The sequence below is a fragment of the Osmia lignaria genome, chromosome 6 (assembly GCF_051020975.1).
Source record: "Osmia lignaria lignaria isolate PbOS001 chromosome 6, iyOsmLign1, whole genome shotgun sequence".
Lineage (NCBI taxonomy): Eukaryota > Metazoa > Arthropoda > Insecta > Hymenoptera > Megachilidae > Osmia > Osmia lignaria.
Genome location: NC_135037.1, coordinates 6,095,842 through 6,111,563, shown reverse-complemented (window position 1 = coordinate 6,111,563; position 15,722 = coordinate 6,095,842). Strand labels below are relative to the sequence as shown.

General features: G+C 36.2%; 1 protein-coding gene across 6 annotated transcripts in view; it reads right to left on the bottom strand.

Moving 5' to 3' along the window:
• The window catches only part of LOC117601655 (EGFR adapter protein), a 180,934-nt gene extending 169,943 nt beyond the window's left edge, over positions 1–10,991 (bottom strand). For 2 of the 6 annotated variants that reach the window (XM_034318710.2, XM_034318711.2), the window contains exon 1: positions 1,508–2,543. Coding sequence is in view for 5 of the 6 variants with exons in the window: in XM_034318711.2 (XP_034174602.1) it covers positions 1,508–1,528 (21 nt within the window). In the remaining variant the exon portion in view is untranslated. Of the gene's footprint in view, positions 1–1,507; positions 2,544–8,502; positions 9,393–9,945 lie in introns of those variants that run through there. The other 4 variants (XM_034318704.2, XM_034318707.2, XM_034318708.2 and 1 more) reach the window with 4 other exon arrangements.
• Positions 10,992–15,722: the final 4,731 nt, after the last annotated feature.

Sequence of the window (15,722 nt, the reverse complement as noted above, 5' to 3'; positions counted from 1 at the left end):
ATTGTGCAATAAGGGATTCACGGATGCATTGATATGGTCGCGACACTTAATTTTCGATCGTCGGTAGAGCAAAATTTAAAGAAATAAGAAGAAAGCATAAAAACGAAGAAGTTATAAAATTTTCTTCTTTATTATGGCTCTTTCGTAAAATAATAACATCAGTTATTAATCCTTAAACAGAGGAGTCTGGGTTAACCGAGACCCAAATACAAAATTAAATTAAACTTGGGGTTCTCTCCATGGTCCGCCATTCCAGGGTTATACATTAACATTAATAGTAAAGCACCTCGAAGCTCTAATTATAATAATAATGTAAAATAGCAAATTGATAGCTTGAAATTAGAAATTTAACTATCCTTATTATAAATAATTAGGGTTTTAAAATGTTCATTTTCATAGCGGCAGTAAATGAATGAAGTGTTTGCACTTATATACATAGTACATAAAAAAAGATACAGATATTTGAAACAACTTCCTTTTCCCGTGGTACCTTATAATTGATACTTAATTAAAATCATTGATGAATAAAACGATTATGAACAGAGCATCGGTTATTATCGCACGTGATCGCCGGTTTATACGAGAATAATCCGTGACCGGATGAGCGATGATTTTTAATGCGAAAGGTAAATCTTTGGCACGCAAATATTCACGAGGTCCGTTTTAATTAATCGACACTCGTTTAATCACGAACACTTGGACCCGGTTTAATTAATTATCATTTATCTAATTATATATGTGCGCTGTACGCGTTTCATTGGATTACGGCATGCGCTTTAATTACCTGCATCGTTCAATTTGAACACAATCCTCGCGTAGTATTAATAACAGCCGTACAATAGTATTTAGTTGAAATTTCTCACGGTGATGCAATTTCAATTATTTCACCCGAAATTAGATGTGATTCAATGTAACGGCCATCGAAATTTCTTTCACGATATATCATTAATTATCGTTACCTTACTCAAGGAGTTCCCCAACGAGTTTTCAATCGTCCGATATTACCTTGTCTTCGAGGAGACATATATTAATTAATAAAGGTTAAAACGATCGCGGTTGATAAAATTAACTTTCAAGCAGCTGTATCATTAATTAATTCCAATAGTATGTTTTAATGATTAGGGATGTTGCGCATCAAGTTGAAGAAATTAATAACTTTTATTTAAGCTTGTATAATTAGATATTCCTGAAACTTAATATTTTTTACTTGTTTCCTACTATTCATTAGTTATTAATGACAGCTATATCATTTGAATATATGATGGTACATGTTAATAAATCATCATTATATTGACTCTGAAACGTTTTAGTATTATTGTACAGCTTATTAGCAGCTGAATCGCTTTTGAATATATAGAAGCATGAACATTAGGATAAATGTGAGTCATATGTCAATAATGTATATGCATCCCATCGAGTAAACATTTTCCTAGGAAATTACGATGCATGTAACGTGACATTTCAGAAGCTTGTCTGTAGAGAGATCTTAGTGAACGTGTTTAGCTACCTTTGAGATGTGTAATTTCATTCAGTGCATTATGTCTGGGTTTCAGTTATTTGTCACATTTACTATTCACTTCTATCACTCACTTAATGTTATATCCATATAACTTTTATATCGTTTGAAATCTTATTTTTAAAATAATTTATAATCTTGGAGGTCAATAATTTAATTCTGTAATTTAGTATAATAATTGCAATGCAAAAATATTTTTCAAATTAAAAAATACTAAACAATCCTTCAATTTCTTCACGTATCAGTATTCTTTACATTCTTCTTGAACTCTTTTTTCCAGAAAAATTACAGCACCGCTTTTGTCTCAAGTAATTACTTCATTAACCGTCAATCAACAAGCTTTAATTATCCGCTTATCAAGAAACCCCGTGAGCGTGCCGTTGGGTCCGGCAAAACAGTCCCAAATGTCAACTGCACAACGCGCGGTACATAATAATACATTTCATCGGTTAAACGAATAAAGGAATGCCTCGTCGATCAAGTTCCACACACTTAATTCACAGCACCATTAATCAAGATCATCGAAGCCTTTCATTAAGCGTGCACGAACGTCAGTTAATCGCCTTCTCTAGAAATCCCGATACGCATAGGTCGTTGTTGCAATACAATTTGCATAACGATCCCTTTCATCAGGCGTACTCTTTTAATAAATCCATGACTGTGTGTATTTGTTTAACACTCGACTAAGGAATCGTTCACTGTTCCCTCTGACACGGATATCTGACAATAATTCATCCATATCCTTCGATGTCTGACAAATATGCTTACGGTACGAACGACGCATCGGACCGTCGGTTTCATGGTAAACGTTCGAACATCATCGTCGATCGTCATCGAAGCGAAGAGATTGCCTTGCCAGCGGAGAAGGTGGTCTGGATCCACTTTGGCCGATGGACGTCCTTCGACCGTTCACCCATCGCGAAACTCGGCGCGTGCATCGCGGAAAAAATGTGCACCACGAGTCAGCGGTGCGTCTGCATCGCACGCGTTTGATAGTGCACGCGTGCAGTAAGTGCCGCAACGTGGGTAATAAGACACTGGCGGGCAAGTCTGGCCGATGGTGTGCTCTTGCGCAGGGCCGCCTCTGCGGAGTACTATGGGGACAGTCGACGGGCCCACATCTCGCTGCCTCGAGATTCTCTTCGTGTGTGTTGGGACACACATTCTGCACACACGCATAACCAGCAAGGTCGTCCCTGTCCGGAGCTCCCGTGCACTCCCACCACCGCTTCAATCATCCTATTTTCCTGAACGCTTGGGCCCTTTTACTCCTACCCCAGAGGACGCTTCGTCACCGGCCTCCAATAGCATTGGAATAGGAAACTTTCTGAATGGGGACCGATGGATCTGGTTTCCCTCGGTCCGTTTCTTCTTTCCTTTTTTTTCTTTCATTTGCTCGATTTTTCGAATCGAAGACATCCACCGGCTTTGATCGCGATTCGATGGCTACTTTTATCCTTCGGCTTGGTCGATACGCTCGCAGGATGGGAATTTTAATGAAGCGATTAAATTAAAGAGAAATTAAAGGGCTATATTCAATACCGAAAATCTTCAAATTGGTTTAATTAAATTAAACGTAGTGTAGGTCGTATAACGAAAATCTTCGAGTTGGTGGGATTAATGTCGGTTTAATGATGCTGAAGATTATTTAGTAAAAGGTAAATTTAAAATTAGTTACTTGTGTTAATATTTGTCAATTTTTATAAGAACCGTGTTGTATATTAAAAACATCGTTTATGTATTATATATATATAAGAAGAGATCTTTCATCAATAAGAAAAGCCTCGAGAAATATCTCATTTTTAAGTGAGAAGCGTATCCTCTTCAATTACACTCGACTATAATTTTCTAGGAAATAGCTGCTGCTACGGAATCAGTAATAATATAGCATTAATAAAATAGTGAAATAGATCATAAATTCTAAGCTCAACTACAATTTCTTAACATTTTTCTTATATAAAATGAATACCATCGCCTTCTTCTAGCTCGTCAAACACCTATCATATAATTTTTGATAAAATACCTTGCTTATCTTTCATGATAAAATATCATTTTTTCTAGCAGAGCATATAATAATAAACAATAAAGTTTTATTTTCTACTTTATGAGCACTACCATACATGGAACTTTATATTTATTTCATTTGAATTCATTTAATAATTTTAATATTTGTAAATTATTCAAAGTAAATCACTCAAAATTATTTGAAAATAATACTGAATTATTTCATAGTCAATACTCACAATCAATGTATAAGTGAAGGAAGAAAACGTATTTAACTGCAATCTTCACAAATGGATATAATCGCAACGGTGAAGCATTATGGAATAAAGATAATACTTTGCTTATCGATAATGAATCTAATCTACAAGATTCTTCATAGGAAATAATTTCTGCGTTAAAAAGTAATCATGATATCAAATTATTTCCGGTTTTAAAAGAGAATATATTGCTTCTGAAATTATTCCTTGAAACGAAACTGCAGCTACAAATAGTAAAACCAGGAAATGATAATACTAAAACTGCTTCAAATTAGATAAAATAGAGAACTCAAAGTTTATATTTTACAAATTAATTTCCAGTTTAAAGGAAAGATGGTTAGCAGAATGGTTAGTAAAACGTGTTAACAGATGATTTTTACGCCACCCGGTACACAGAAACTTGATCGATCTCTAATGTGTGCGCGCATAAGTCATAAGAAACAGTATAAGAAACCGCAAAGTGCGGTAAGATGGATGTACCTGTATTAACTACACGCCAACAAAGTGTAACAATGAGTAAGTAAAAAGAAATGGTAATATTTCATCCGTGACATCATAAATCGGGTAATCTTCATTTTCAGAATCTTAATTGCACTTGCCCGTCTTGCGAAAATTATTCTTTTATTTTCAACGCAAAGACACACGGGAATGTTTTCATTAAAGTTTCAGTAATACACTGACTACATATTTATAATAATAAAAAAAGAGGGTACAAATAACTTTTTTCTGAATTTGAAATTTATAAAAATTCGGGCAGGGACTGGAAAGTTTGTCTAACACATAACTCGCAATTTTGGGAGAAGACTATTAACTTGAAATCCGAAACTCAATTATATCTAATTATCGACGATAGCATGTGAGAGCACTTTCAAATTAAAAAATTTGAGGTGGGTCTAAAAAATCATCCCCTAAGTGTTGTGGCGGCTTCCGAATTGAGTTTCGAGTTTCGAGTCGAATTCGGGTCCCGAAGCAAGTTCGAGTTCCAAGTCAAATTCGGGTTCTGAAATTACGGGTACCCGAATAAAATGTAATAGACGAACTTTTGGGGTCCTATCCGACTCAACACGATTTTCACCCGACCCGACTCCATCCGACCTAAGGCTCGAATTTTCGAATATCCGCACGTCTCTAATAAAAATAACAATCCACATAAAAAATAAAATTCCAATGACATTCTACCTTGCACATAGAGAGCTATTTGCTCAACAAAAATTGTTTTGTGTATGAACATATATAGCAACGTTTCAATTCCAATATACTATTCGAAGCAGAATGAGATAAAATGAAAAGCATATATTGCCTCCTGCTAAACAATAGAAGAGAATAACATGGAAAAAGAGGAACATTTGCGTAACTGAAATAGTTGAATGGTTCGATATCAGCCTTTATTCAGAATGATGCTCATCGAGGAGTGTTAAATTACTTGGACATTGTATACGAGGACAATGTGCTTTCCGCATGTCCCGAATTGTTGGAATAATAGAGAATACCTCTGAATGAGATATATACGCAACAATGGTTCAAACGATGATAAAATTTTTCTAGATTATGTTACTAAAAACCAACTCTTCTTTCTTATAGAATCATAGGTTCCTTTATGCTCTGAGTTCGAAGAAGGTTGAAGATAAAAATGATGATATAACATTCTATTTGCTTATACATCATCCAAGATGCATGATATGAAAAGTCTTGATATATGATACGAATATCAAAGAGGTAGCCACAGCCAAAGAAGCAATAAAACTGTTCAACATAGCTTCGCTTTTCTAGATTTTTCATATCTAACATCCCCTGTTGGGTATAAGAAGAAGGAAGATAAATGATGTTGAAAACTATAACATTGAAAAAATTGACTTTTCTTTTAAATCCGAAGAGATGAAATTATAAAAAAATTTAAGCTTTCTGTATATTATTATTATCCACTAATTACAAATCGACATCGCTAATTATAATTTCATAATTAATTGATAATTACAATTGCTGAAATTTCCATTGTTAAAAGTTCTCTTATTGTTAGATGCACGTAAGGAAGACGTAACAGGATAGAAATTTATGCAGCTAGGTCAAATCGTTCCGTGGGGAAGCATCGCGGCGAAAGGAAAATGAAAAACCAGAAGAATAGATGGAGTTCCCTTGAAACTTTCGAAAGATCAAATCGCGCGATAGTTGTAACGTGCATCGTCGAACATCTATTCTCATTTAGTATACTTGCGTACGGTGAAATCAATTACATTCCCCGCTGCGGCGATGCAACAAGATTTACCGTTTACGCGTTCCTTAAAGTCGAGAACCAAGGCAAAGAAGTTGCGGCGGTAAGAATTTTTATGTCCCGAAAAAAGACTGAATCGGCTGGTCACCGGTGCGTGCAGCCACACACGCACACCGATCCAATGAAATATGCCTGATTTTGTAAAAATTTTCGCGTGAATTCGTGACCGACCGTACCGCCGCGCCGGTGAACGCGGATTTGCATTCGTGCAATTACAAGGAAAATTTATGGACGGCGCATTAATTAAACTTGACAAATAAATTATCGGGGCGAAAGTAAAATAACGATGAAAATAATTTCGGTAAAAATGTACGCAAGGAAAGATATACCCTGTAACAACCTATTCGTTCGTTTTTATGCACCCTCCAAAGTATTTCACGCTGCTTGAAAAATTGAAAAAATATTGAGCACGTTTTTACACTAATTTATGCTTCTAAACATTACTCCAAATGTTTGTAGATTTTAATATTTCAAATGCTATGATAATTTTTCATTTCAATTGTCTAATGCTTATTATATGTATTGTCATTATTCACGATTGATAATTAATCAATTATAAATTGATGCGCTGAAAGTATACCGGAAATCGGATGTTAATAAAAAGGGTCGCAACTACCGGTTGCACGTAGCGGTTAATTCAAATCGCTTTTACCATCGATGAGACTACTGAAATATAACTACAGCTTGCATGCAAATGCGTTGCATGCAAGAAGCAATTAAATATACGTATCTCCTTCTTCACTTCCTTTTCGCGAAATACCGAAAGCAAGGCACATTACGCTAATGAGTAAAACGCGAAATAAAGAAATGTTGAGTAACATAGAAATCAAGATGAAATGTAGCAGATTAATATTTTCAAGAAATACAGTGAATATATAATAGTTGCATGGAGTAATTTATTACACAAATGAATGATTATTTAGAAACTGATATCTTGGTATTATTTCGGCAAAGTGGGACAAAAAACAATATATTCTAGGACATCGGTGACGAATGCCTTCTTGATAGTATTTTGCATTTAATTATTGTTGTTATTATTATTATTATTCCAATCATTGGAGGACTAATTATTAATTAATTAATTACATATTCAGATAATTATATTGAATGAAAATAAATTTATTTGAAAGTATTTGTTTATTTTTATCTATGTCTAATCGGATCAGAAAATTTTCGAGTTTCTTTACAATAGTGATAGCACAATATTTTGCTTGTGTCTCTCTCTGCCGAAATGATACCAATATCTTTAACATACAGAGGCTAAATATATAAACCCATGCCAGAGAAAAATTCCTTGGATCAAAATATTCCCTTCTCCCCCTACCTCGGCAACTCCTTTCAAATTGTAGGCAATTTGACCAGGTAAATTTGAAAAGAAAGAGGGGCAAAGAGTTAAAAAGAAGACGATGAAGTAGGAAGCAGCAAACTTAGCAATTACGTAAATCCCGAAATTTATTCCCTTTTCGTTACCGAACAGCGGAAAACGTAAAGGATCTGAAACAAATACCCTTACTGTACCGACCCATTGAATTTGCGGGGCTGTACTCACACATGGTTCACGTATAAATGTGTGAACTTAAGCGTAAATGCGCAAGCATGCGCTCGCGTGTGCATATATTCGATCGTTTCGCTCGGACCATTTGGAAGAAGAAGAAAGGACGGAGGCAGAAGGTGGAGGAAGGGAATCGTACATGAAAATTACATACTCGGTGGGACCGGCACTTAAAAGGCCTCGAACGTACAACCGTAAGCAACTAAAAGCTTCGTATACGTCAATGCCAGATTCGTGATATTTCCTAACCAGTATAGCCGACCAGGGAAGCCGAACCGATTCCTTTCAATTATGAATGACGAGCAAAAATTGCTGCCCGACGCTATTAACATTAAAACGTTCATCGGCGACGTTAGATTGGTATTGAATTTTAATACATCCTAAATCGTTTTAAGCAGAACCGCCATTATTACTAATAGGAGGATATAACGATTAGTTTTTTAACCCTCGAACAAAGGAGCCAAACTTACAAAACGTATAGAAGGATATCAATCTAAAATTAAATTTATTATTTTCAAAAGAACAGTATAAAATTTAGAAAATGAAAATAACTTGAAATAAAAAATTGAATTAAAATTGGGGCTCTCCCCATGGCCCGCCGTTCGAGAGTTAATATTAAGTAAAAATCCAGAAACATCATAGTTGATTTAAATATTTATCGCGTAATTTAAATTTTGCATACCAATCATTGGTTAATTTAAAATTATTCATCAAGGGCTAAAACGTTGAATGGTCAACATACATGTTTCGACATAAATTGGAAACAAGATGGCGGACGCTTATTTAAAAACAAGTCAATCTCGTTACTTTTAAGACAGACCATATAATAGCTGAAGAACAATCAAAGTGTGATTGAGATCGAATTGTAAAAGAAAAGCATGCAATTAACTTAAAGCAATCTTACCTCAGCTGTGACGAATCTCTTCGAGAACGGTTCTGCCATAATAGGTAGACATCACTTCCCATCTGGTCGTCACTGTTTCCGGTATGTTTCACAAAAACGTTGGCCACGTTAATCGCAAAGAGAATGCACGCTCGACGGCTTTTTCCTTACACGTAGCACGTCATTATATCACTTCATCGAACTTTTAGCTTTTAACACTATTTCTAACAATATTTTAAATTACCCGCACTGTTTCACTGAATATCCTTTTTGTGCAGGATACTTTTAACAGACGCTTCATTCGCCCCACCGATATTAGGTTTAAACGAAACGTACGAAAGCACTCAAAATTACCACAATTTCTAATAAATACGCGAAACTGATATTATTAAAAGTAATTTATCAATCAATCACGCTTTATCAATATTAATTTTCCGTAAAAATGACTGTCACGACAAATTGTTATAGGACATAACCTGTAATATTCATGTTACTACACTGTTTATTATTATTTCAAAATTAATAACAAATGATGTTAAATTAAGAAGAACTATTGGTTCTTAATTACTGTTACTATGACTATAATCGATAATTAATAATTCTGCGGGTAATTTGACTTGTTAAGAAATGGAATGTAAATATAACGAGTGGCACGCGATACGTCTTTACTCCGCGGCAGTATACAACACACTGACTGAGGTTAAGTACACCATCACAAATCCGTTTCGACAACAGCATTAGGTATGCCGAGGTGTATAGAAGAAAAGAATTGTTTACTTCCATCCCACTGTATCTAGCAGCTTAAACTAGTTTCGTTTCCATAACTGAAATAGTAACAAGAAAATATCAGCCTTGAATAAAATATTATTCGAAATAAAAAAATATGAACATTAATTTTAACTCGTCTAATTTTCTGAAAGTTTCAGTTTAAATAACTATTTCATATTTAAATATAAAATACCACTGAACGACATTTTTTGGGAATATATTGAAATTTCTAGAAATTACACCTTGAAGTGAAACGAGATATGAAGACAACACTTTCGAAGAGGTGAAACTGTTAAATTCTCAAGGTCGAGTGTTCATCATTACGTTCAGTCGTCCAGGGCTATCACATTTCTAGGTCAACCGTCGTTAAATCATCGGTACACGTGCAAATGGAATGTCACCTGTACGAACAGGCGTGCATCAACCAGAAGATGACGTTAATTTCTAATTATCGGATTTCTGCCGCATCAAAAGATCGATGCATTTAACGAACGGCATAATTTCAGAAATTTTCATTAACAGTACTTCTGATACCGTTTGATCGATGCTAGTTGAATTTTCCATCCCCAAAAATACACTCATCGATCAATTAGCAAACGTCAAAGAAATTGTTGAAAACTATCGTACGTTAACAGTATAGGATAAAAGATATTCCAACGTGCTTCCATTACTTATGCAAATTAAAGTTCAACATACTTTCGTGCTAATATGAATAAAGTGACGCGTGATTGATTGACTAAGAAACACGCAAGGCTAACACGTCAAATTTCCTTTTTTTAATAACACGTTCACGGGTGGTTCGGTTAATTCACTTATCAACACAAATTGAAACACTTCAGAATACACCATTTATGCACATGAAACCTGTGTATTTCGTTCGTTCGGTTATCAATTAAAATTGAAACACTTCGGAGGAGACGGATGAAAATGTATTACACGATCTAGATAGCGGTGTGACGATTAGCGAGGGACAAAATCGGTATACACTAGGGTGAGAAGAAACTCGTTCGAATGACAGTCTCCATCAAGCCGACACCAACTGCTACGTAAGAAGCTCGCAGCTCGCTAGCGGATCACTCACGGAGCATTGTCGAGTCACTAACAAACCGTCAGGTAAGAAAAACTTGCGCCACAAGATCGGACGCAATGAATCCGTTGGAAGTTCGGCTGAACGTTGGTTGGCTACCGAACAGGCACGAGCCGAACGGACTGGTCGGATCGGTGAACTCTCTCTCTCGGTGGTGTCCAGGTTATCAAGAACGTAGATCCGACAGACGGAAGGTCGAGAACGGTTAGACGTAACCCGCTAAATCACGTGGCGAACGAGCGAAAAGGAGCGAAGAAGGTGGCCCACGGAGGTAGGAGTTGAACGCGGGGAAGGCACGGAGGACGCGCGACGAACGACTGGGCCCGGAGGAGCGTAAGAGGTCCCATTACTGCGGGGCCTGATGATACGGTGGACGGCAATCGCTAATGGCCAATGGTACGGATAAGAGGAAAGGACGAGGAGCCGTCGAGAGGTTAGGAAGAGGCTCGCGAGGACTGAGCCAACGAACGAAGCTAGTGAACAAGAAACAGCCGGAGGAGTGTGTCCTGCAGAGAGAATGGACGAGGAGAGGAGGTGGAGGTGAGTTCGGCAAAGGCCGGTCGGGCACCTGGGCGACACTACCTCCTCACCTCTTTCAACTACTCTCTCACACGGCTGCTCGATACCTTAACGTAGTTCCTTTCGTTTGTGCCTCGCCTCATGCTCGGATCGAGGGCTTCCTGAATACTAGAAATCGCAATAGATTGTTTTATTCAGGGAACAAAAATATATAATACTCTGTTCGACGAGAAATTTAATATAATTCAGGTTGAAGCTTCATAGAAATTAAAGCAACACGATGATTTTGTGCCATTCATTCTCTGAGAAATAAAAGATTCTTCAATTGTAGACAAACATGTCCTATTTTTCAAGTGATATTAGGATGAATTCAAGTGACGAAGGATAAGTTTGAAATAAATTTAATCCTTTATTAAAACCTGTCCTAACAACATCTTCATTTATTAAATTTATTGCAAACTTAGTCTAATATCACTCAGATTCATTAATGTCTGCTCTGTTCTGTGCTTCACAAACAAATTGAATTTTGCAAACGAAAATTCAGGAATAATTTAGAAGAAGACAGTTTCGAGAATGGAAATACAGCTGTTGTCATTTTCAGTAAACTTGGTGAAGACTGCGATTTTATCTGAATCACCCTACTTTCCTTCAGCTGTCCACAGATACCATTTCGTTTCAAACATACATACTTTGAATATTTTCTCGCTTCATATTTCTTTCAGGGTGCTGTATGTTATGAAGTTATAAAAATGAATCTGCTAACTAAATGAATGATCACGTATCGCGAGTCTAGCAAGTTTTGTTTGAAAAGAAAATAATGAAGATGAAGGAAAATTGAATATGCAGTGGAAAATTTATCAATTATCAATTATCTTTAGTTCTTTAACTTTGTACTGATACTAATAAAAAATAATAAGTTTTAAATAATAAGTTCCTTATAGTAGTGTTTCTGAAAATTACTGAAGGATGGCTATCTTAGTTCCTCAAATTATACTACATATAATGATGCTTCAATTATGGATTGAAATGACCATAATTTAAAGGATTCGCTTCCCAAGGATTAACGTCACTCAGAATTTTCTTTCAGATATTCAATTATTAAAATCATAATATCGGTCATCAAAGACCCCACCGAGTTCGATATGTTAAATTACAAGATAATCTTTGGTATCGTGCATAAATAATACGACGTTAATGTCACTTAGAACTTTCTTTCATTTTTTCCCCTCTTTCATTTATTCAATTACCTGTACTGAAATTATGATGCTGGTCACCAAAGATCTTTGCAACATTCAACGATTATAGTACAAGAAAAAAGGAACGATAATTCGATCGGTTCTCACATGTCGATACAACGTTTCATCGGGCTTTGCTTTTCATTCCATCATCATGGGTCAAGCTCGTTCTGTCCACGTCGACCATTAAACATAACGAGCCGAGAAGCAGCACGCACGATTATCTCCGTAAGCGAGCATGCTAATGTGTCGACGATAACCACCGTGCATTCTCGTGTCCTTCATCGCTTACAACGTTGTACACGTTTATCGCGACCAGCTTTGCAACGAGCTCGTTCGTAAAGTTCGGCTGGCGACCTCTCTTCGGAAGTCCTTCGACGATTCTCTTATTCCTTCATTCATTTCTTTTTTTACTCTTCACTTTCGTTACGATTCTAGTACCCTTTGGTGGCCGCAGGCAGTCGATCAGTTAACATTTGGCCGAAAGAGAAGACTAATTAGCTACCGTTTTGAATATGGTGCTTCCTTTTCATTTCTTCTCCAAGTCTCTTCCTTGAGTGCAACTTAATAAAATTTTATATTTCATTTGTTATTTGCTTCACTGCTTTATTTCAACTGATGCTATTCAATCAAAATTTTAATTTTTATATTGATCATAAAATAATTTTTATAATATTTGGTATAAGTGATATTGTATTCATTAAATAAATTACTGTAGTATTTGTTAAAATATTTTTTATCGTGGTGTGTATGTAGTTATATTCCTCTTTGTACATTGGGGTGCAAAATAAGCTTCTCTTGATTAAGGAAGGGGTGGAGCCTCCCACTATTTCCTTTAGGTGCAAGAGAAACTCAAGAAAAATCTACCAGAAGATTAATCCAGAACATTTCTTCCTTTTCTAAATGAAATTTACTTCCTTTTAATTAAGGGAAGGTTACATCTCCAACACCTTATGCAGCTGGTATCAGAATTACAAATCATTAATTAAGAAGGTACCAATATCTTTGTGAACTTTCACCTTTCTGAACCTGTTCTTTCCACAACCAATAGAAATTTTGTTGCACATACATTGTTTCAACTTCCAAGTTAATTACAATTATTGAACTGTGAAGTGACTTATATTTGTAAGCACAGGTTGGACTTGATTCTATCCTGAACCGCATTTTATCGCGACTGATCGCACATACACCGCAAGATCGAATCGATCGATCGGTAAGGTTGATGGGATTAAACTTTCGAAATGCACACGTTCGATGTGCAGCTAGCGAGGTGAGTCCGCCCCTGGCGCCATAGTGTATGCCTGGAGATGTGCCATGGTGTGTGGTTGTTGGTTGCCGGCCGATGCCCAGTCTCCAGTCTGGCTGCAGCTGCGAACCGGTTATATACTTTAATCTGGCAGTCTTAGCACGGTCCCTAAAAGAGAATCCGATGACTATAGCCAGAGCATACACGCGTTGGACAAAGAGGCTGAGGGAAAAGAGAGGGAGGTTAATACCTGTACGAAGGCACGCTTATGCATTGGAAGAAAGGATGTCCAGCGTGGTTTTTTTCATTCGACCTGCTACTCCTTCTGGTGTACCAACGGAGCTCTTTTTGGTAACGCTCATCTTTCATTTTTTTTTTTTCTTTTTTTTCACTGCACGGCGGCCACAAAAGCTCAGGAAACTGGATAAATAGGGAATATCAGGAAGGAATTATGCTTGAAGCCACTGTAGGTACGGCTAATTGGTATTCGAGATGAAATGAGACTGTGACATCAAAGGATCGTAATGAAGGAGGAGATCTAAGTATACTGCAAGTACATCCGAAATGGCACTAATTATGTTCAGGTATACAAAATGGTTCATCAGAATCTGTGCGCTTTGAAGAGGACCGATTCGCACCCCATATTAATATGAATTCATCATTATTTGTTTTAGTGGATTTAACATACTTTTTTCTTTTATTCTTCACCACTATGTCACAGAAATGCTATAATATTTTACCCAGCATCGTATCTAATTCATTGGAAATTCTGATCTGATTGACATTATTGACAGGCAGATAGGGAATAAAAAGGGTAACACTTTCATAATTCATGTAGATGCGTATAATTCGTGTATATAAGTTGCGTAATGGAACATTTGGAGAAACAGCGTGGGCATTGAATTCATTCAATTCCGTTTCAATGAAATCCTAGACGGGGGTAAAGAAAGACTTTAAAGATCTTTTTCTTTAGGTCATTCTTGACATCTCATTCATATTCCGCCCACGGGAACGAGTTTCTTCTCTAGATGAATATCACTGAATTTCTCAGATACTTTCTTCTGCTTGGCATTCCATATAAGAGTTACCAAGGTCTACGAGTTGGATTTCATGATTGCCAGGATCACGTCGTTGTCGCTGGATTATCACAAAAAATCGGATAATAGAAAGGAGGATCCCTGACACGGGTACATGTACGATTGCTATTCGAAATGAATAAATATGTCATTGGTATTTAATGACTCGACGTCCAATGAGAGTTGTCCAATTTCCGCGAGTCACTCAAAGAAATACATCATTGCACGACTGCGTTTTACGAGTGACTGAAAGAAAAACTTCATCATCGTAAAATTATCATACGAAGCATCGTTTCAGTACTTAGATTTCCATGAAAACATGCTTACAGTTCTTAAACCCTCTATAAAAGATACTTATACGAATTACATCCACGAAGTGTATTGAAAATCGCGATGTAAACGATAAGGGATGATATATCGTGCAAAAGCAAGATCGAAATGTAAAATGAAATTTCTTTTCTTCGAAAGTTTTGTTTTATTCAACTTTGAAGATTAGAAAAGTTCTTTATATTAGACGAATATAACTTTGATTTGAGATCGTACATTTACGTATTAAGGGACAAATTTTTCGTAGCTGTTGCTGTCACTTAATCCGAGCTTTCCGAGGACAAGCACGCGCAACGATATTTGTTGGCGTTTTGCCAATATTGCAGCCAGCTTCATCAGACTCAAATGATATATTGAACAACATGACACTCGGACTGAGTCAACTGATGTAATACTGTTATTCAATATCAACGTCACAGTTAGTCCTGACGAAGACCTAATTACTCGTTTTGTAAACGATCAGCTGTAACTACACTTTTAAGCTTATTACTATAATAGACTGTAGACATTCATGCAATTATCATGCAATTATCGATCAACTTCACCTATTGTGATAATATTATTTTTTATTTGAGAAATTGATTTTGTAATATTCTATAAACTATATTTCTGAAATGAGGAGCTATTTACAGTTTTCTGTTTCATATTTAAGAAAAAAATAAAGAACCGAGCTACGTGAAACGTAGTGCTTACGAAGAAAAATTCCGTCTTTTAGACAGTTACGTGTAAGTAAGTACATGGGACATTCAAGAATAATAGGTACAGGAGATTCATTGTGAACATGTTACAAATAAAAATCACGTACAGTTACTTCATCTTCAGATACATGAAGGGGTACGAAAGGTCAGTCCTCTTTGAATACGTATGCACGTACTTTTCGAGTAAAGAAGCACTTACAGTAACATCACGTAATGTCTGAGTAGAAAACAAGTTCTACGGGAAGAAAGACCTGTCTGCTTTAAATAAAATCTTTTCCTTATCTT